The sequence below is a fragment of the Heterocephalus glaber genome, unplaced genomic scaffold, assembly GCF_053883595.1.
Source record: "Heterocephalus glaber isolate CG9 unplaced genomic scaffold, H.glaber_assembly_v1.0 deba00001058, whole genome shotgun sequence".
Lineage (NCBI taxonomy): Eukaryota > Metazoa > Chordata > Mammalia > Rodentia > Bathyergidae > Heterocephalus > Heterocephalus glaber.
This window is the reverse complement of record NW_028258184.1, coordinates 2,007,769-2,029,685: the sequence shown is the minus strand read 5'-3', so window position 1 is coordinate 2,029,685 and position 21,917 is coordinate 2,007,769. Positions and strand designations below refer to the sequence as shown.

The 21,917-nt window shown below is 33.7% G+C and overlaps 1 protein-coding gene across 3 annotated transcripts in view; it reads right to left on the bottom strand.

Moving 5' to 3' along the window:
• Calcrl (calcitonin receptor like receptor) overlaps positions 1-21,917 on the bottom strand; it is a 103,844-nt gene that overhangs the window by 4,852 nt on the left and 77,075 nt on the right. For all 3 annotated transcript variants that reach the window (XM_004872313.4, XM_021250253.2, XM_021250255.2), the window contains 6 exons: positions 12,151-12,277; positions 9,305-9,458; positions 7,812-7,872; positions 7,664-7,730; positions 1,220-1,438; positions 1,022-1,063 (listed from right to left, as the gene is read on the bottom strand). In XM_004872313.4, the coding sequence (XP_004872370.1) occupies positions 1,022-1,063; positions 1,220-1,438; positions 7,664-7,730; positions 7,812-7,872; positions 9,305-9,458; positions 12,151-12,277 (670 nt within the window). The remainder of the gene's footprint in view (positions 1-1,021; positions 1,064-1,219; positions 1,439-7,663; positions 7,731-7,811; positions 7,873-9,304; positions 9,459-12,150; positions 12,278-21,917) is intronic.

The following is a 21,917-nucleotide window of genomic DNA, read 5'->3' as shown; positions in this document are numbered from 1 at the left end:
AGAAGTAAAATTTTCCTTAAGCAAAGGAAAATTATTTTTGATAGTTTTTCACAACATGTACATCATTTCAAATATTGATTTGATTTACAGGAATGATTTGCTTTATACTCATAAAAGTGACGCATGGATCCACATGTTTCCCATATAAAGCTTTGTGATAACCTTTCTGCTTATCATTTGTCCATGTCTCATTTAGTTGCTCTCTGGATTTCTAAGCTTAGTTTTGCCAAAATTCCTCAAGGTAAAATTTGTCAAGTAGATTAGAAATATGTAAACAGTTACATCAATATTATTCAACTGTTGACCTCCAACAGTACTCGTCTGCACAAAAATAGAGTACTGGTTTTTAAAATTTCTGAAAACTATCAATTAGAGAGTCTTGGATAACAATCAAAAATTATCCAAAACACATTGTCATGTTATGAAAAACAGGATTGTCTTCTAATTTTCCTAACCCATGGCCTCTGCTCCCTGCTTAACTGAGTATTTAATTTGTGTTAACTTTTTGTATCCACTTTTCTAAAACTCTCATTTTGGAGCCAGCAAAAGAGGGAAAAGGAGGCCAGGGATTTAGCTCAAGTGGTTCCACTGCCTGCTCTGCAGGAGCAAGGAACTGAGTTCAATCCCCTGTACCAAAAATTAATTAATTAATTAATTAATTAATTAATTAAAAAAAGAGGGAAAAGGGAGGAATGAGCTCCCTTTCTCATTAGAATGTATTTTGTATGAAGTTAAGAATTTCCTAGCGCTGTACCTGGGACAAAGTCTCAATGCTAGGTCAAGAGACTAGATGAATAGAATTGATTGATAAAATATTTTAAAAGAGGGCTGACTTTTTATTAGCCTTAAACTTCAAAGTGACCTGACATTTTGAGAATGAAAGTTGCTCTTATGGAAAGTATTCTATGCCATTTTCTTTGATAAAGATGGTATTTGAAATCATTGCTTGTGAGAAATTTATAATTCAATCTCATTTAAAAAATAAATAGAATGATAAAAGGAATAAAATCCATCAACATACCTCTCCATTAAAAAAGCAGAAAATTGTAGAGACCAAAAGGCCCTGTAAAAGAAAATGGAATTATCTGAATTCAAACAAAGAAGATACATGTATTTGTAAGCAGGTTGCTACACAAGTAGCCAAGAAAGAAACCAAAAGTATATGCAAATTTAATACACATTTATTCCAGCTGCCATCTTGATGCTGAGAACATCATACCTGGAAGTGCATCAGGATGTGCATGATGTAGTCGTAAACCTCCTCAGCAATCCGTCCTTCAGGACGCCAGGGGAGAAGCACAAATTCGATGCCCAGCAATGGGACCAGGATAAGGGTAGCTCTCACAGCTTTCATGTAGAGATTGGATTCGGCCTGGTGTGTGACTTTTAACTTAGTGATGAGAACACGCACAATATTCAACAGGAAAAACAGATTCACCTACAAAGAAAAGAAAATGACATATGAAAATCATTTGGTATTGAAAAGCATGATTGGACCTGTAATTATATAATCTTAGAACGTATACAATGTGCAAGAGTATTCCCTGTTGAAGGATGTATTTCTCGAAGCTATTAATTTGATTTCTGGAATCGTGACTTGTTCACTTTACATCAATTTTAATGATTTTAATTTTTAGAAAAATAAAATTATGGTAGCCATATTGTAAAGTACATTCGGTTGTGAAATACTTGAGAGTTTTTATCAGCTCATTTTCTCATGCAATATTTTTGAATTTCTCTATTATCCAAAAACCTAGAGGATTTAAAAATTTTCAGCTCTAAGAATTACTTTAATGAATGTTAAGTTTTAGAGCAAAGCTTTTATATCAGTGTCTGTCTGGCATACTCTCCAAATAAACTACCATAGTGACTACTTTCAACCTTTTGGTTTATCTTTCCTGTGTTTCCTTATTAAATAGCCATATTTATGACAATTATTTTGTAACAATCCTACCACAGCTCTCCAAAATAATACCATAATCTTCTTTATCCTTATGAAGAAACAAAGTCATACATTTCAATCAGTGGACATTCAACCTTGATTATCGCAGAAAAAAAATAATTTGACATTCCATACACCTTTCTATTAATTACTTCCCTTAATAACATGTTTACTATTTACCGTGCCTTAACACCTCTCCCCAGGAGATGACACCCTTTGGAAGGTAGACGTGAAAATATGTGATTCAAGAGAGTCTCACTGTAATACTTCTCTCTCTCTCTGAATACTACTTTCTCTCCTTGTATTCACTGAAGTCACTGTTTGTAACTTTTTTCCATTTTCTTTAAGCCCATCCTTCATTCCTAGGATTATCAACATTAACTACAGAAAAGCCTCCTAAGGCTGATTGCTGTCCTCTTTTCTTTTTTCTCACTCTGATTTCCAGCATCTGTCCTTTACTTATTAGTCTTAAAATTCTGAACTACAAAGACTTTGTTTCTGTTTTTTCCTTATCTCACATTTATTCCTTTCCCTTCTTTCTTTTCCCCTACTCCTACCACTTCCCCTTCCCCTTTGGACTTTTTCTTCCTATTTCACATTAACAATTATACATTTTGATACTTATTTTTCCTTTCAGTTTCTCATACCAGAGAAACTATTCGGTATTTACACAAGTGTGTCCTGTTTATTTCACTTAAGAGTATCACCTCAATGTGCATCCATTTATCTATAAATAAACCTAATGAAAAAAATTCTAAACTATAAACCAACATTTAATTTATATCCATATCCATTAAAATTTCTGATAATGGTTGTATTTCATTTGGTGTAGAAGACAATGAACAATTGGAACATGAAGAATGAACAAGTGAAAACGTCTATTAGCTAATTTAAGGCATTTGTTAAGAAAATAATTGGGCATGAAAATATTTCACTACTATTCTAAGATAATTCAGTGTTACATATGTTTCAAAAATATACCAGGATCCTGATGACAACACGTCTATGAAAAGGAACACATTTACAGACACTAGAATGTGATAGAGACAAAAGCAGAATAAGCTATTAGAATGAAATACGACGAATCAACCTGTCAGCTTTAATCTTACTCATCCTAACGCATTCCCTTCCTAAGCATTTATTGCTGCTTAAAAGGTTGATTAAATAGTAATTACTACTAGAGAAGATAATACTGTCTGTCCTCTTATACAGGCTGAAGCAGAAGAATCAGAAGTTAGAGCCTACCCCGGGCAACTCAGCAATGTAGTGAGACCCTATTTCAAAATAAAAAGTGAAAAAGGAAAGGCTAGAGTTGTAGCTCGCTGCAAAGGCCCTGGGCTCAATCCCTAATACCACAAAATAATAATAATAAAGCATTTTAAAATTCAAATATATAAAATGATAAATTACAAAACAGTATAAATGTTGAAATTTAGATCCTTATTAAATGAAAATTTCTTAAATGCAGAGTAATTCTCCATTGTGGCAAGTGTGATTGAAAACAGGAAAGTAGAAAGCAGAATTGGCAATGGGGCTAATTCCTGTTAGCTACTCTCTAAATGCTTGGGGTAGAGTGAATTGGACATCATTCACCATGCCATTTCCCACATAATTATGGTCTTCAAATACTGCTTTATTTTCTGTAAATTCTTTCACATATTTTAAACAATAATAGAATTCTAAATTTCAGATGAACTGTATTTGGATTTTATCCTAGTTAGAACAAACCTAGATAAAAAGAGGCCTGTTCTTACTCTGATACCCATGAATTTCAAGGGCTGGTAGGCATCAGATAGTGTCATATTGCCACACTGCCCTAGGTCACAAACAGAAGCAGAGTGAATCAGTACAGTAGTAAAGGAGGCTTCTTAGAAGCTGTTTTCAAAACACAAGGGGCGGGGGGGAAGCAACCCCTTAACTATTCCCTGAGGTCACCTAAGTATCTCTCACTGCACTCATATTTGATATATCCTCTCTCCATCCCCTTCATTGGATCTGAAAGTGCTGTAGTCTTGGTGGGACCAGCCTTCTCAAAGGAAATTTGATGATGGAAGCATGGGTAGAAAGAAACATGATTAAAATATCTTATTTATAAAAATTGTAAGAAGACCTTTGAACATATGAATCATATGAATAAATAACCAGGTTCCTTCCTGGACCTTGGAGTTGGCAGGATCAGTATGGGGTCCTGGAGTTTAAACAAGAGCTCAGCAATTTAAACTGGTAGATTGAGAGCCTCCTAATCTTGTCTTAGAATAATAAAGTGCAAAACTTTTATGCAGAATAAAGTGAATTTTATTTTTTTCTTGCAGTGCTAGGGATTGAGCCAAGTGGACAAACTAGACAAATATTCCACCACTGAGCTGCAGCCCCAGACCCTACATTTTCTTTCTTCCTGATTAGGTTGACAAACAGGACTCCCAAGTACATCATCTGTTTTTCTCTCCCAGAGGTGCTGCTGTAACATTTTGCATGTGTTAGGTGCTCTGTTTTTCTATGCTTGGTTTATTTCACTTAACATAGGGCCCTCTGTATCAACCATTGCCACAAATGACACGATGTCATCATTTTTATAGCTCAGTAATACTCTATTGTGTGTGCATATATATATATATATATATATATCACATTCAAAAATCTATTTATCTGTCAGTGGACATCTTTGGTTGATCTATATCTTGGCTATTGTATAGAAGTGCAAAGCCTATGGGTGTTAGGTATCTTTTTAATATAATGAAGTGGGATTTTTGGATCATATGATTATTCTATTTTTAATTTTTTGGAAAAAATTCCATGTTATTTTTCCATCATGACAGTATCAATACACATTCCCAGTAAATGAGTTTCCTTTTATCTGATTCCTTGACAGCTTTTGTTACTTTCCTTTAATAATAGCTATTTTAACTAGGATGAGATGATGTTTCATTATGGTTTTGATCTGCATTTCCATGATGCTTAGTGGTATTGAATATTTTCTTAATAATGCACTCATTGGCTATTTGTATATCTTTTTTTTTTAGAAAAGTCCTTTCAGATTATTTTCTCATTTTTATTTATTTATTTTTAAAACAAAATGAAATTTTACTCATGAGGCACTTCAAAAAAATTGAAAATATAGTGTTTCAGAAACTGATATACCAAACACATAATTTGATAGCAACTCAGATGAGTTTTGACAGAAGGAAAACAGGTCACATATTTATAGGTCATATGACACTTGACCATTCCCCTTGTCACAACATTAGGCCAGATTGCAGAAAGGCATTAAATATGGAAGTGCCTGATTATTTGGGAACAATTCACTTAAAAGGATCATAAGTGAGCTGGAAAACATGCTGAGCCAAAATTCATAAATAGAGATCCTGTATGTTGTTTTCTTATATTGATCTATATGGAACATATTTATAATAGTATCTAACATTTATTGGATATTTAAGAAACTCCATTTACACTGGACAGCTAGATGTTTATTTAACCCTCCTTTCTTGAAATGTCTTAGATGTCTATAAAGTGATATCTATCAATTCATATTACTAGCCTTATATTTCATAGTGCTTTACACTACATAGAACAAGTGAAATACTTTGAATAAATATCAAAGTTCCTGTCTATTTTTTGAAGATCGGTAACATTTTTGCTTGGTTGCAAAAGTATGCTTTCTTACCCTGAAAGTAAAAAGTGGATTTTCTTTTCTATAAAAATCTTATAATAATATTAAAGGAAAAAACTAAATGTTTCTTTATCTTACCATCTGAATGAAATAATTCACTTTGCACATTTCTTTATATTTTCTCATTTTAAAACTAGACTTGTATTCTGTTGCTTGAGTTCCTTACATAATCTGGATATTAACACTTTGGCATATAAATAGTTCACAAATATTTTCTTCCATTTTGTATGTTGTCTCATAACTCTATTGTTTTCTTTGCTGTGTAGATGCTTCTTAGTTTTATGTGGTCCCATTTTTCTTGTTTTACTTTTGTTGCTTTTTATTTGGGGATCTTATCAAAATAATTATTGCCTATACCAATATCTTGAAGTGCTTCTCCTATGGTTTCTTACAACCATTCCATAGTTTTGGTATTTACATTTATGTCTTCATCTGGAGTCAATTCTGATCCAATGGGCTGTGTGTCTGTTTCTACACCAATAACATTCAGGTTTTATTACTATAGCTTTACATTTTGAAGTCTGATACCAGGCTGTCTCCAGTACTGTTCTTTGTGTTCAGGGCTGCTTTGCTAATTCTAGCTCCTGTGTGTATCCATATTAATTCTGTGGTTATCTTTTCTAGTTCTCTGAAGCCTGTCATTGGTATTTTGGTGGGTATTGATTTGAATCTGTAGGTCGTTTTGAAAAGAACGGGCATTTTAACTATCTTAATCATTCTAATCCATGAGCAGAGGTGTTTTTCTAGTTTTGTGTATTTCCTCTATGATTTATTTCATCAATATTTTATATTTTTCATTATGAAGATCTTTGTTTCTCATTAAATTTGCTCCTGTGTGCATGTGTGTGTGTGTGTGTGTGTGTGTGTGCGCGCGTGTGTATTGGGATTGCTTTTGAAATCCACCAGTTTGTTGTTGGTGTAAAAGTTATTATTATTGCATTGTCCATTTTACAAATAGGGGGTTTGATGCATGGATGATCAGTTTAATTGTCTACCTAAGGTCAGACAGTGAGTAAAAAGTGAAAGCAGGATTTAAACCCAAGAAGTCACCAGAAGTTGCCTTCTTAAAATGATAAACTTTTGAGAATGGCTTAATAATGACATTCTTGAGGACAGCTTGTGCAGTATTCTAACACAGCTATACACTAAATTGCAGCTAGCAAATCCAGAAAAATAGTATCAGAATCTATGTGTCAAAATGAGTCTGAAAACTAGAGTCAGGTAGCTTTGAATCTGAATTGAGAGATACATCACCTTTATCTTTTAAATATATTCAGCTGTAATGAAGCATTCACTCTTAGAAAATGTAATTGCTTTAGGATGTCAGATATTCTATGAGAGAAACATGCTAATTTATATTAATTTGTTCACTCATTGAAATAATACAATAGAAGCACTGAAAGTGACTCCTGCTTCCTTAAATCAGCTTAAAAATGTCCAAATTGATGCACTCATATTAAGTGATGCTTATTTAAGAACATAATTGAGGCAATATTCTTTTCTTCATTAGAATGCTGTGCTCATGTACATGTGTAGTCTCACCCTTCCCCTGCTCTGCTTGCTCCTCAGGAAGAGACCTATGCACAGCTTCATTGCTAGGGCTTTTTTTTGTCCTCTAACTTTGGTTGTATTTGGCCAATGGAAGGAACCAAGAAACTAGAGTAAAGGAAGAGAGAGCAGTTTGAGTATTTGTTTCTCCTGCTCCTTTGCTTCCAGGCTGTGGTTTTGGCAACAGCTATTTTCCTCTACTCAGTGCCAGAACTATTGTTGGGTAACTTTCTGGAACCTGTTCACTCCATTAGGACTGCCTTGTCCTCTCTATAAGTCCAGGTGTGATAGTAGCTTCCCACTTTTGGTTCCTGTTGCCTGACTGTCCTTTACAAATGAATTCCTTTGCCCCTCCAGTGCCTTCAGATAGAGCACCTTCTAGATCCTGGCCAGTTAAGCACCTTGAGCATAGTATCTTTGACCACTGGCATCTGAAGGATGTCACAGCTGGATGATTCTGGAATATGCACGCTGGTGAAGAAAAGAGAATTTTAATTACATACCAGTAAGGCAGCACAAATTGGACCATGGATAATGTAGAGGAGATGGGTATCAGAGCTAATCCAGCAACTAGGAGAAGAATGAAAACATTGTGTCAAATATTTTCATTTCACGTAGTTCTCATGGAAATCATAAAGAGAGATATCTTACTTGTCATTGTAATATAAGCTTCTGGCAATAGCATGTATACAGGCAGGAATGAGTGGAAATCCTATAAATATCAACGAAAAGGAAAATAAGTAGGTAACTTTCATTATTGATGGCACTCCTAAAATACAGGATGAAATATGAAACTCAGATACTTTAGAAACAAAAATTACTGGCTTCCATATATTTGTGGAGGAAAGGTCATCTGTGCAGTCAAGCAATAAATATGATAAATTCTTGGGTATTTGTATTTCTGTGTCTGTAGACATATATGCCTGTACATTTTATTCCAATGTGAGTTATTCAGAATTGGTGTACTCCACAGCTTAAGTGAATAAATGCACTGATTTTTTTTTTGGTACCAGGGATCGAACTCGGGACCTTGTGCTTGCAAGGCAGGTGGCAGAACCACTGAGCTAAATCCCAGCCCTATAAATTCACTGCTTAAATCCCAAAGCCTAGAAGAAATTCAGCATTCATATACTTTCTGGGAAATGGAATTGACTGAATTTGCAGATGATAAAAGTGGGAAGAGTTGAGACTGATGAGACTTTCTACTATGAGAACCAGATTCACACCCATTTTCTGAAGCAGAAAGAGAAAGAAATTATTATTTTTGTTTTTGAGGCAGGGTCTCTCTGTAGTACAGGCTCACTATGTAGCCCAGGCTGGCCTGAAATTCAAGGCAATCCTCCTGCTTCAGCCTCCTGAGTTCTGGGGTTACAGATGTGCACCATCATGCCTGGCCAGAAATTATTGTTTGTACCAGAAATGTTGTATGCTTTGAACCTTCAAATTAGATCTATCAGAAATGAGGTGAAATGAGAATGTACTGAAAATTGTATGTCTGAGTATTCATGCCTTTTTACATTTTTATCTTGATTTAGACAGATGACAAATAGATGATAGATAACTAATACTTCAGATTTGTTTCTGGAAACTAGTCCTATTGAAATAATTTACAAGATTTTATATTTTTCTTTACTCCAATTATGCCAGAGTGTATCTCTGATTTTTTATAAATAATATTATGTCAAGATATCGTGTAGAAAAAAATAGATCTTTTGCATACCTGTATTTAATCCTGACGCAATTTAATACAAACACTAATGTTTCTAAGATGGACTCAAAGCTGGTTAAGCCTATGTCCTCTTTGCATGTGATGAGAAAGGAAATGCAGAATAGGGCAAAGAATAGATCCCCATTACATGATTTTAATCCCATTTAATTGTCGCATCTTCAGCCACCGTAAACTATTCCCTAGAATACTGGGCATAAAAGGGACAGTGTGTTATTAACCAGCCTGTGACTACTGAAAACAATGGGTCAGTGATGCTTTACCTTAAAGATTTCAATGTCCAGCAATAAGCAGCGAGAATCACTGGATGGTCTTTAAAACGATGGATAAGGAGTACACCTTTATTATCAAAACACCTTGCATCCTCCAAAAGTTTCCTGGCTCATCTGGATTGGCAGATGTGCATAGTGGCACTTACCCCAGCCGAGAAAATAATACCACATCAAGTGTTGCTTCTCAGCAAACACAGCCACTACGATGAGCGTGTGCAGGTAAATGCCTTCACACAGCATCCAGAAGTAGTTACAGCCCATGAGGTACAGATGGATGAACTGGGACACTTTGCAGCTCACCTGTGAGCAAAATAATGTGAGCTTTGTTTTTCTTTGGTTTGAGATCCATATAAACTGATAGTCTAATTTATTTCAAGAAACACAGAATTTTCTGGGGTTTTTTTCACAAAAATTTGTATACTAATGATGCAGATTTGCAAAATGCCAGTCTTTATACACACCAAATGTTGCCTTTTCTGTTTTAAGCCACAGACTCCAAAGACTTATCACAGCAGGTATTCCAGAAAATTCTGTAAACCCGAAATCTTCCTCATTTACTGAATGTATGCTTTCCTAAAGTGCTCTGGTCATTAAATAATTTATGAGTACAAATATTTCATGCATTCATAACTTTAAATTTATTTTAATTATGAATCCTTTGTTTCATTCTGTTGGAAAAAAATCTTAATAATTTCAAAAACAATTCGTTAAAGGTCCCATAGTTTTGCATACTGAATGTTAATAATTGCAAATACTTATTAAATAGTAATCTAATAGGCCCATATGTTATTCTATCCAAAAATAAAGTACGAGCGTTTCTTGTAGAAGTAAAGAAGAAAGAATATAGTATTTCTTCCTCTTTTTCTGAGGTCTCCACTTTCTCTACTCATATTGAAATAGGAAGATGGAGTGTCAAACATTGTAAAGAAAATACAAAGAAGTAAGAGATACTGTTTACTCCCTTAACAGGTATAAATTTAAAGCTCTTCCAGATATATGTAGCAAATTACTCCCAGCAGCTTCAATTTACAATCTAAGATTCAATAAATACTTAGTGGATATTATAACTACTTTTGAAACAATGTTTTTTCATTAAATAGAAAATTTGAAGTGAAAAGCATTGAAAAAATAAATGTTGGGATATCATAGAATACTGATAGCATTTGTATAGGAGTTAAAGTTTTTACTTATATTGTTTTATTTAATGATTAAAATAATTCTGTGAGGTATGTATTATCAATGGCCAAGCATTTTATTGGTGAAAAACTGACTACTGCAAAAGAAGAATTATTTCCTAATGTTTACATATCAATCAAAACTGTACCCTAAGCACAAATCTTGTAAGTTCAATTTTACTTATACTACTATACACAGTCCTCCTGCCTGAATGACTTTATTATTTATTTCATTCACTTTATTTATTTCTTCATTAAGTATATGTGCAAAATCCATGATGTTTAATTTTAAATAATGAATCTCTACATGAAACACAACATTATATTAAAATCCTCTCATAGGTAAAAATGATTTATTCAACTATATGTAGAAATGACAGACTTGAGCTTCAAGTCCTTATTTATATATTCTTAGATATTCATATCGAATTGATATTCTAATTTTTTATTTCATTAAAATGTAATCTATACAATATCATGATAAAAAGAAATTAGAGCATGATTCAAAAATAGATTTCTGTGCAGGTTGTTGGTGATATAAGTAACATATTTTTCTAAGAAATTAATAAAAATAACTAAAGTTCATTTTTTTTTTGCAAAATCACAAAATTTTAAAACTCTTACTCCACATCTTTATGACAAATCTGAATCTCCTTACTCCAGAGCAGTGCACTGCATTATGACAGGATGTCGGCCAGTTTTTATATTGCTAATTATATCCCAGTGTGTTTCCTACCCAGTGACTCTGGAGTGGAACCTACATTAACCAATCCGGATGCACATGTACAAACAATGGAGGAAATTTTAGAACTTTGGAAATCACCCTAAAAACACACATAAAACATACATGAGAGTATTGTTTATTGACCCATTGGGTGAAAATTCCTTCCTTTCTCTGATTGCAGTAAATTCATAGCTTAATCTTTTAAAAAACACTACACACACACACACACACACATAAACACACACACACACACAACCAAAACTGTATTACATATACTACAAACATTATGAAACTGATATTTTAAAATTGAATATGTTTGTTGTAAGTGAAACATCTGAATTCAAACACAGGTTGCACATGAGTATAGGTTGCCTAAAATGTATGGAAATGTACAAGTAAATTTTAACATACTTTTAAAGCATGTCTTGTAAAGAAACAATCTATAAATATTCATTGAAACAATGAGGGCATAGTAGGTCTATTTAAAATTTTATATTATCAAAGTTTAACATTACTTAACAAGTTCATAATTCTTAAATTTCCTTGTTTTATTGATTTTTTTAAAGTCAGCCTGATGTCATAAACACAATTTAAAATTTGTATTTCCATGATTTTTTCTGATTACACAGTTAGTTGCTTTAATTGGGTTTTAAAATTGGATCAATTAAGTGTTATATAGTCAGGAGCCCTATGTCTCACCAGTTAATGCTCTCGTCATAAAAGAACTGGAGATATGTGTAATATGTAAAAGATAGAAACAAAGAGGGCCGGGGATTAGCTCAGTAGTGCTGCCGCTTGCCTCGTAAGTGCAACGTTCCGAGTTCGATCCCCAGTACCAAAAATAAAATAACAACAGCAACGAAAAGATAGAAACAAAGAAATGTATTCTTTCTTTTGTTATGCACTGTTTATATCTTAGGAAATAGACTGTAACATAGCTATATACATTCTCTATATGTCATACCTGAAAAAAAAATGTGCATGCCTACATAATTCCAGATACACTACACATGGCAGGTGCTACAACTTGACTCTTCCCCTGCCTTTCCCCACTAACCCTTGAATTTAAGAGATGCAAGCTTGTTCAACTTACAGGGTTGGTGGCCACCAGGGCCTGGTTGTTGGCAACTGCGGTGAGGTGAATGATCGTCACAGTGGAGTTACAGACAAAAGAGAAAAACAGATTTTTGTGCAACGTAATCCTTTGGCAACTGAGGCTCCTACAAAGCAAGGAAGCAAAATGTGTTGGCATCATAAAATATTTCCACATCTTTATTAAATATCATGCAAGTAAAGTACATTCCTAATTCACAGAGGCTGCTCTAATTTTGGAAAAATTGTTTCTTCTTCACATGCCTTCACGATAAATCTTAACTAAGGAAAATATATAATTCCTGAGACCCTAGGGGCAAAGGAGTTACTTTTTGAGTGCAGGGATGAAAAAATAAATCTGCCTGTCTTAGATCTTTATATTAATATCTTCTGTTAATTTCTGAATAGAATTAGTATTTTTTATTTATTCTGCAAAAGCAGAAACTGAGATTTAGTAGAGCTAAATAACCCATAATTTATGCTGCTAATTAATTTGAACACTTTGGATTTATCTGTTAAATTCTCATACAGAAATGTGCTTTCCTGACCCCACATAGATAGGCTCTTTTGTTTAAATGGTCTTGTGCTTGTGATGGTAATGATTATGAAAAAGTTATCATTGTATTCAGAGTAGATGAACTGATAAAAATATAGACATAGCAACCAATGAGAATTGTTCAGTTCTATTGATTTCTTTCTGATTGGCCTAGGCATACATAAGATATAAAAACAATGTTGCTTCTACTGAAGTTCTTCCTGTCTAAAATAAATATACAAGAAGAGTTCAATAGAAACAAATGTGGAGTTTAATAGAAATAGATTTCGTGAAAAGACATCATCAGTGTGATATATGATGCCACCTTTCAGAATGAATCCATAGTCACTCTAAGATTGTCAGTACGTGACTTCCTTACACACACCAAGAGAAAACCTACATACCACTTATTCATCAAGCATTCGTTTGTAGACTTTGGGTAGGAAACATTTTAAAATAATAGAATGGACTCCACTTGAAGCTGAATGTTTAATGTTAAGGCTAAGCACATATGTAAGAAGATATTAGAGAGCATTAAGATCTCATGTTGTGTATTTTACTAAATTAAGATATTAACATGGCTATCCTGGATAATCCATTGTAACTCAAACCAAAGATTCCTTCTTTGAGAACATTAAGGGGATTTTCACTTTATTTTATTTCCATATCTCTTTATATTAAAAAGAGAGAGAGAGAAAGAAATCCAATGCCCAGTATATTAGATTTACAATAAGATACCAAAGCTTTCTATGTTTTAAAATACAAAGTTTGGGCTATATTACTTCTGAAATTTCTTTCAGCTATAGGTCTATGAATTTATACATCCCTCAAATATTTTGAAGAACATGGAAATAGATGCAATCCAAGTTAGTATTTGAGGATTGCCAATATATGCTTCCCATAAAATTGGGTGCTTTTAATGAAGATTTATACAAAAGGCTGGCTGGACGTGATGGTTCTCGGAATGATAATTGAGTGGGGGTGAAGACAGTCATGTAGCAGGAAGTATATAAAATCCAGCTGAAGTCCATCAAAATATAAACAACAAAGAACTGCTAGTTCCATATTTGAGAGTCATTTACTTTGACTGGACTTTGCAGTGATAACAATGAGAGAGGCAGGCAGGGTCAAGCTTGATCTGCAAAAGATTGATAATATTGTATAGAAAAGAAAAGTGTTTGAAAAAATTGCACAAAAAAATTAGCATCATTCTTATTATTATCAAAAGAACTGAAACACTGAGATAAAGACATCCCTATTTACAATAAAATTCCACAACAGTGGCATGATTGCTGTGTGCTCACTGGGAGTGGAAAAAATAAGAGGAAAGGTCTAGTAAATGACATTCTCTCAGATACAGCACACGTGGTTTCTTTCTATAATGCATCACTCTTCTATAATGAAACATGCAAGCATACGAAATTTGTTCATTTGTTCTTATTTTAAATGCCTACTTTGAGCTTACCCTGTGTCTATGCAATGTTTCATTTTGTTTAGGGAGGAACTTCTTAGTCATGTAAATTTGCACCTTTTTAAAAGCAGGATTTAATTATATTAGTTAATTAAAATGATGGGAAAAATACAGTTTTTCTTAACTGAAATATTTTTCCCTTTTCACCTGAACACCCTTACATCTAGGTATATTTGTTAACATGTGTGTAGATTTTATAGTTTTTGAATTATGAGAAAAAGACTGGATAGCTTTACTCAGTCAGTAAATCTGAAATATTTGTAAAGAGTAAACTGGAATGAAGGAAAACAAACAACAAAAATAGACTTTACAAAATAGCAATACATGAATGAGGAAGAAAGAGCTGAAAGAGAACCCGAGAAGCTTGATACAAAGATGCTATTAGTAATGGCCACTTGGTAACTCTGAAAGATATTCAAATAAAATGCAAGCCATAGTCAGTTACAAAACAGTTTTAATTTGCTTTGTGTGCACACTTTAATATTCTGCCTTGCTTGAGGGAGATCTGTACCAGTCTTCTACTCCAGTTCCCCTTCCCATGGTTCTACTCCCAGCTCAGTCTATTTTTAAAGATGAAGACTCAGAAGTGAGCTATTATACACTCTCTTCTACAGATGTGCCTGCTGCAGGAATATGCACACCATAAGAGGCTCCTTATTCTCCTAATATGTGAAGGGTATGCTAGATTTCTCTTTGTTGTTTTGGGCAAAAAATGAAATCCACTTAACTTGACTTAATATACGAAATAAACACTAAATATTTAGGAGAATGATGAAAATCATTTCATTACTCAGACTAAAAAACTTATTTTGAGTATTTTATGAAACTGCTCAAATATTATTGTCGATCTAGGTAATCCATCCTATATAATTCAAACCAGAGACTTCTCGTTTGGAAACCCTGAACACTGAATTTAGCTGTCCAAATTGATGTAATGAACTGAATCACTTCCAAATCATATCATTTTGTGTTGTGAAAATAGATCCTACTGTCTAAAACATTAACCTATTAGTTTAGTTTCTTCTATTTGTGCCTCAAGGCATTGTACAACTTAAATAAATGCAGACAGATGGTTTCTATCAATGTCTTATGGTAAAAATATCCCAGAGTTTTCTAGCGATGCATATTGTTTTCTCCCAAACGTATTCATTAACACATATAAGTGGATTCATACAAATGAAATCAACTTGTAAATGAAAATCCAAAACACGTAAACAAATGGTTTGATTAAATGAGACTTCAAAATTTGAAGGTTTTTTTTTTCAAATTTTAACCTATAATCAATTTTTCCTACATTAAATTCTTTTTTTTTTTTTTTTTTGGTACCGGGGATCGAACTCGGGTACTTACGCTTGCGCAGCAGGCGGGTGAAACCACTGAGCTAAATCCCCAGCCCCTACATTAAATTCTTAAATGTTCTTATTTTACTCAGTATATGAAAGTCAATTGTTTATAGGCTTAGTGAACATTTCCCAAAAACCTCTCTCAGGTCTCCTTGAATTTTATAATATCCCTTTCTACTCTAGCATAACCACAGAACAGAAAGTGCGGTGGACAGGTCTGAGTCGTTTCCATTTCATATTCTTTACGCATAATTATCTGAGAACACCAGTTCAATGTGCAACTTTGGCAAGCAGACTTCTAGAGACAGTTGGTGCAAGTGTGTAAACACCATTATACCTCATATATAACGTAACCAAGTCTTTTTGGAGCAATTCTCTTCTGGAACAATTAGAAGTAGGAATCTTTAAATCAGCACTTGTTCAACTTGTTTTGAAGCCCAGCCTAAGAGTGAGTCTGGACTCAGCGCTCTACTTAGATATGAATTTGAGTTACTCTTATCTAAGATCTCTGACCCCCAGTTTCCTTATCCTTAATATAGGATCTTTGTAGGGTCCGCTTGAAAGTTAAGTGAGACAATTAACCTATGGTTAACATAACATCGAACCTATGGTTAACACTCAGTCTTAAGTTAGATACCATATTTAACATCGTTATCACTGATTTTAATCAAATACTCTTGAGTTTTCATCACCAATAATAAAATAACATCACATTTCACCTCAGGATCATAACACTGCCTCTTTGGTAAAACAAATATTTTAAGTAACTCAATAAAACAGTAAAGAAACTATCATCTTTTTGTATAAAATACAAGGACTTAGCTTTAGGATGACATTTTCCATACAGCAAAGGGCAATAGAACAGGCAACCTACACTACTTTCCCAAGGAATTGCATTGTTTCTGTAGCTGTCTCAGAATCATCATGTTCTTAATCTTGGTGTCCCTAGCTATGATGTTGACCCTTTCTTCAATTTTCCTGCCGCTAACATGGACAAAGACCTTTCTTTTGTTTTCGTTTGATTTGGACATGAGGGAGAGATTTCCAAACTACTTTTCTCAATATTAATTATAAGCAAGAGGAACCATGCAATGAGGGATCATGTAATACAAACAAGGTACGTCTAACTTGGTCTACAAGATACTGCTTTATCCTACTTCATCTAATTTATTTCTCAAATGCTCCGATCTTTTTTTTTCTTAAATTCTTTTATTGGTATATTTTAAGTATACAACATAATTACATTTCTCATTGGGAACTTGTACCTTTATATGATGCATCTTGGTTCTTAGTTTTTCCCCATCCCCAGCCCTCCATTCACCCCCTCCACCCTTCCCTATTTACTAAGACTTTATTTCCATTTTTTCCATTTCTCATCATTTTTCCTTTCCCTTCTTTCCTTTCCCCTGCCCCTCCCACTACCCCTACCCCTTTGGGTCTTTTCTTCCTATTTTGCATTATCGATTATTCATTCTAATCAATGATACATTTTAGATATACAATATAATGACATTCATCATTAGAAATTTGCACCTTTACATAGTCTGTCTTGGTTCTTATTTTTCATCCTTGCCGAGCCCTCCCTTCAACCAATCTTTTTTGAATAACACACTGACCAGTAATTTAAAGGAAACATCAAGTCAATCTCAATGTTGCCAAAACAGGCAGAAAACCAACAAATCTATTAAAAGAATAACCACTATCTGTATATTTGATCTACTGAATTGAGCTTTGAATGGATAGAATTGTGTATGTGTGAGGAGGAGTAGTGGTAAGCTATCATCAGCTTTCTTTTGGAAATTGCTTGTGATCCATAGGACAGATTAGAAAAAACATGAGTTGCAGAAAGATTGTAAAGTACACACCTAGCTGGGGCAATCAGCAACTTAGCACCACTCTGCCTCAAAACAAAATTTTTTTTTTTAATAAAAGCTAGGCTGGAGATGTAGCTCAGTGAGAAGAGCCTGGTTCAGTCCCCAGTACTGCCAGAGAAACAAAACAGTAGAAAACAAAAACCTCTTAGAAGTAAAATTTATAATAAGAGCAGCCACCATTTGTTGAGCTCCTAATATATCCCAGAAACAGAGAGCTCTTTAAAGTCATTATCTTGTTAAAATATCATTATTTCTGGGCCAGGGATTTAGCTCAGTGGTTCTGCCGCCTGCCTCCCAAGCGCAAGGACCCGAGTTCAATCCCTGGTACCAAAAAAAAAAAAATCAAAATATCATTATTCATTAATAAAATTGAGGTAAATTGTGCATGTTTATTACATGATTTATTGAATTTAAAAGAAAAGAGGGGCAGGGATTTAGCTCAGTGGTTCCGCAGCCTGCCTCGCAAGTGCAAGGATCCGAGTTCAATCCCTGGTACCAAAAAAAAAAAGTTCTTAAGGCTTTTCATCTATTTAATTATTCATTTATTTATTTAGTATTTAGTGTTGTGTAGTTATCTATTGGGTACCTGGGAAATGGTTGTGAATAACAGAACAAGGTACTGAACTCAACTTATTTTCATGAAAATTGAAGGCAAATAGAAACATAAATCAAATAATAAAATGAAATTTTAGAAATCAAAAGGAAGGAAGAGACAAAGACGGACCAGAATGAGGGGAATACTCAAAATAGAACTAAAACAAGATACATTTGGGGAGCGAAGTGTTCCAAACTCAGGGGGTGCCCTCAGTCAAAGTTATGAGGTCCTTGTTCCAGAGGATCAGGAAGGACAGATGCAGTGACAGAGCATATGTCAAAGTCCACCTTATCTCTTCCATTCTGTAGATGAAGAAGATTAAAGTCAAAGAGCATTGTTCAGAGAATGAACTTCTTTATTCTAATGCTCTTGCTCTCTTGGGTCACCTCTTTTCTCTGCTATTGTTTATGTAATCTTTATTTTTCTTCATGTCTTCCACTCATCAATTTAAGACTATCTCTGCTTTTGAGATCTTACTCATCTACATTTGTTAGCAGCCTAATGTTAGCAGTCATTCTTGCTTTCTGTTTTCCTAAACACAAAGGTGCTGAGATTGGGGTGGTTGCCTTGGCCTTCTTCTTACTTAGGGTCATATCTTTGGGAAGAGTCTAAGAAAACAAACTACGTCTGCAAGACTGGAAAACCAGGCAACAGAATATATTTTGGGAGAAGAATGTTATATTTTCTATTCTCTCTTTCAAATCACAAAATCTATTGAAATAATTATATAATTTTTATAAAAACAGTGGATCACGAGCTTTGCTAAGATTCCCATAAAAATTTAGACATATTAAAACAGCACTTATGTATTACTTTCTCAAGAAAAGTAGGTAAGATATACTTATGAATAAATTAAATATTTATGCAAATATCAGTAGAACTGGGAGTATGTGATCTTCAACATGTGTTTATAGCTTTAAATTGTATATTTCTTATCAATTCGAATACTCTAATCTAAATGATTTGCTTCCTATTTCCAAATCTGGGACTCAGCTCCATAAGCCAGTAATACCGATTACCATAGAGCAGAAATGGCTTTTGCTAAACCAAATCTATTTCTTCTTGTCCTACTATATCCTTATTCAAATCTGGTTCTTTAATGTGGAAATGCAGTTATTTTGTCATATAATTACAAAGGAGATAATTTAAAAGTTTTCCAAAGAAGACTTATATTACTAAATAGGAATGCTTTCAGTTTTTACTACATTCAGTACAAGGGAGATGGGTTTTTCAGTACATTGTTTAAAATTTATTAATTTGGATTTAGACTATGCTTTTTAAAATATTAAATGTATTAAAATAGAGAGAGAAAGGGAGAGAGAGGGAAAGAAAGACAGAAAGAAAGAAGAAAGAAAGAAAGAAAGAAAGAAAGAAAGAAAGAAAGAAAGAAAGAAAAGAAAGAAAAACAAAGAAGGGACGGCAATGTGGGGAGGCATTGACCAGTATGCTCTTCAGGGGATGGTAGATGATTAGTTTTGAACTCAGCCTTTGTCAAACCACTTGCAGTGCAAACTTGTCAGGCCTTAAATAAACAACTTAAGTGAATATTTGTTTTTATTAAAAAATGTTTTGGACAAAAATCACAATATTGATTAAATATATTTAGATGTGACCTAAGTATATTTGAATATATCTAAAAGAATTTAAATATGTAAATTATATTTATCATATTTAGATATGATCTAAGAAAAATGGAGAGAATTTGGGTTATCTGTCTTGAAAACATAAATCAGGGTAGTAAAATGTTAGTTTAGCAAATTGAGAATTCTTTGGCTTACCAAATGGATAGATTTTTCTGGCTGAATTTTAATACAGACCCATGGCAACTACCTAGAAAAAATATCATTATCTATAGTTTTAAACATGCAACTTGCCTTTACAATTGTTTGGAATTAGTATTTGAAATGTCAACAAATACGTTCTTTCAAAAAGTTTTAGAAAGGTAGGAAGGAAGGAAAGAAAGAGAGAGAAAGAGAGAGAGAGACTTCATTTTTCTCCTACAAGTCAGATGGATATTATATGCTCTCTTTTATGTACAAGAAGATTAATCCTTTCATCTTGGTTAGAAATAAGAGGAAGGGTTGCTATGCTTTCATATTTTACACAGTAATTAAAACATAAATTGCAGCTGATTCCAGTAAAGTTTATTTATTTATTTTTTATCTAAAGGGTTCTGCTTTGTTTTTCCAAGGATTATTATGAGTAAGAGTCACTGACTCTCAGGGCTTGGCAAACCCCAAAGTTATGTCTCTTTCTCTCCCCTCCCTTTCTGTTTGCTTTCTTTTTTATCTCCTGCTCTGGCTTTTTCCTTTAATTAGCTCTAATATAAAACAAGTATATCTGGTCAACAGTGTTGCATGTTCTCTGCTTCTAATTTAAAGCATGGATGAAGAGTGGACTTTTTTTTCTTTCCCTTCTAAATAAAAAATAATGAACAGTACCCTAAGTCAACATTTTGTATAGTTCTTGGTTTTTATTAGCATGGATTAGTGACCCTCAATTACCAAAGGGAAAATTGTTTTTCTCTATCAAAGATTAACCAAGGATGAGGACTGTAAGGAACTGGATTAAGAAGCAGAGAGACTTTTTTATAGACAGTATTTTATGTGGAACATTAGTGCCTCTAGGAATGGTTTCCAGATTAGGTAAGGCTAATAATTTCCAGTGCCCTCAATTTTATATGAATAATCTTCATGAGCCATTCAATTTCAGCATTTTCTAAGGTAACTCTGGGCTTTCTTTAATTTGCCTGCAGAGTTTCACATCTTGTTTTACCAATTAGAATTTCAGAGTCTTATTCCAATTCATTTCTTTGTTTATGGAGACACCAAAGGCTAAACTCAAAGGTTTTATTGAAGGTCACAGGTAAGACTTGAGAAAGTCAGTCATATGAAAAAGCTTCAGTACCAGTCCATGTCTTCATTCTTCAAAGATTTATTGATCACTTACTATGTGCAAGATACTATGTGAAGCCCAGGGTGTGTAAAGAAACATCATAGAAAAGAATGGTTTTTGCTTCCCTGAGGTAACTATGTGATGTTCTTTTCGTTAGTCATAGGGATTTTTTTCTGTTTCGGTGGATAGATTTGGGAATTATAAATTAGAAATGTCTAAATTCAAAGACTAAATTTTTTTAATATGAATTCAAAAATGGGGTAAGTTACATGGTATCTTATGTTCATCAGTAAAGTCTTATTACTCTTAACTGGTTTGCTTAACCATTGGGTTTTCTGACATATTAATAATTTGGTTCCAAAAATGTTCATTCGACATTTATTTATTTTTCTACATGAACATTGTACAATTTTCTTCATAAATATGGTGCATCTAAAAGTCGAAATTTTATTCTTTAACTTCTGAAAATCTTATTGACTTAATATGCCAACCAGTGTCAACTGTTGGTACTAAAACCTTTGAATGGACTCACAAGAGCGATAACAATATCACTAGTAACCGTTTCTGAAGCAAACAAGGCTTAACACTGCATCCCACGGGTAGCACTGCTATCACATCAGCTCTTGTAACAAATCTGTGATGTAGCACTAATATTTTCTGCATTGCAAAGATATGAAACTGAGGACCAGGGAAACAAACAAAAAAAAAGTGTTCCATGCTATAAATGAAGTAAGTGACAAGGGCGGCACTAGAGCCCAGTTCTGCTTGTCTAGAAAACAAATGCTCCTCTCATCATGGCTGGATACATGAGATGTCTGTAAAGTGCCACATGGGGGTCTGACTGGAAGAGGGTTTCTCATGTTTCACCTACAGCCTGAGAATGTATAATAAAGAAAATAGCTTTGCTTTTTTCTGGTGAGATTATCCACTTTCAGAGGCAATCTTAGTCAAGTAAAATGACTAAGGCAAAGATCAGGAGGAATCCTGGCAAAGTTTGTTAATTACTTTGGAGAGCTGTATTATTGGATGCAAGACTAGATAATCTCTAAATGGCT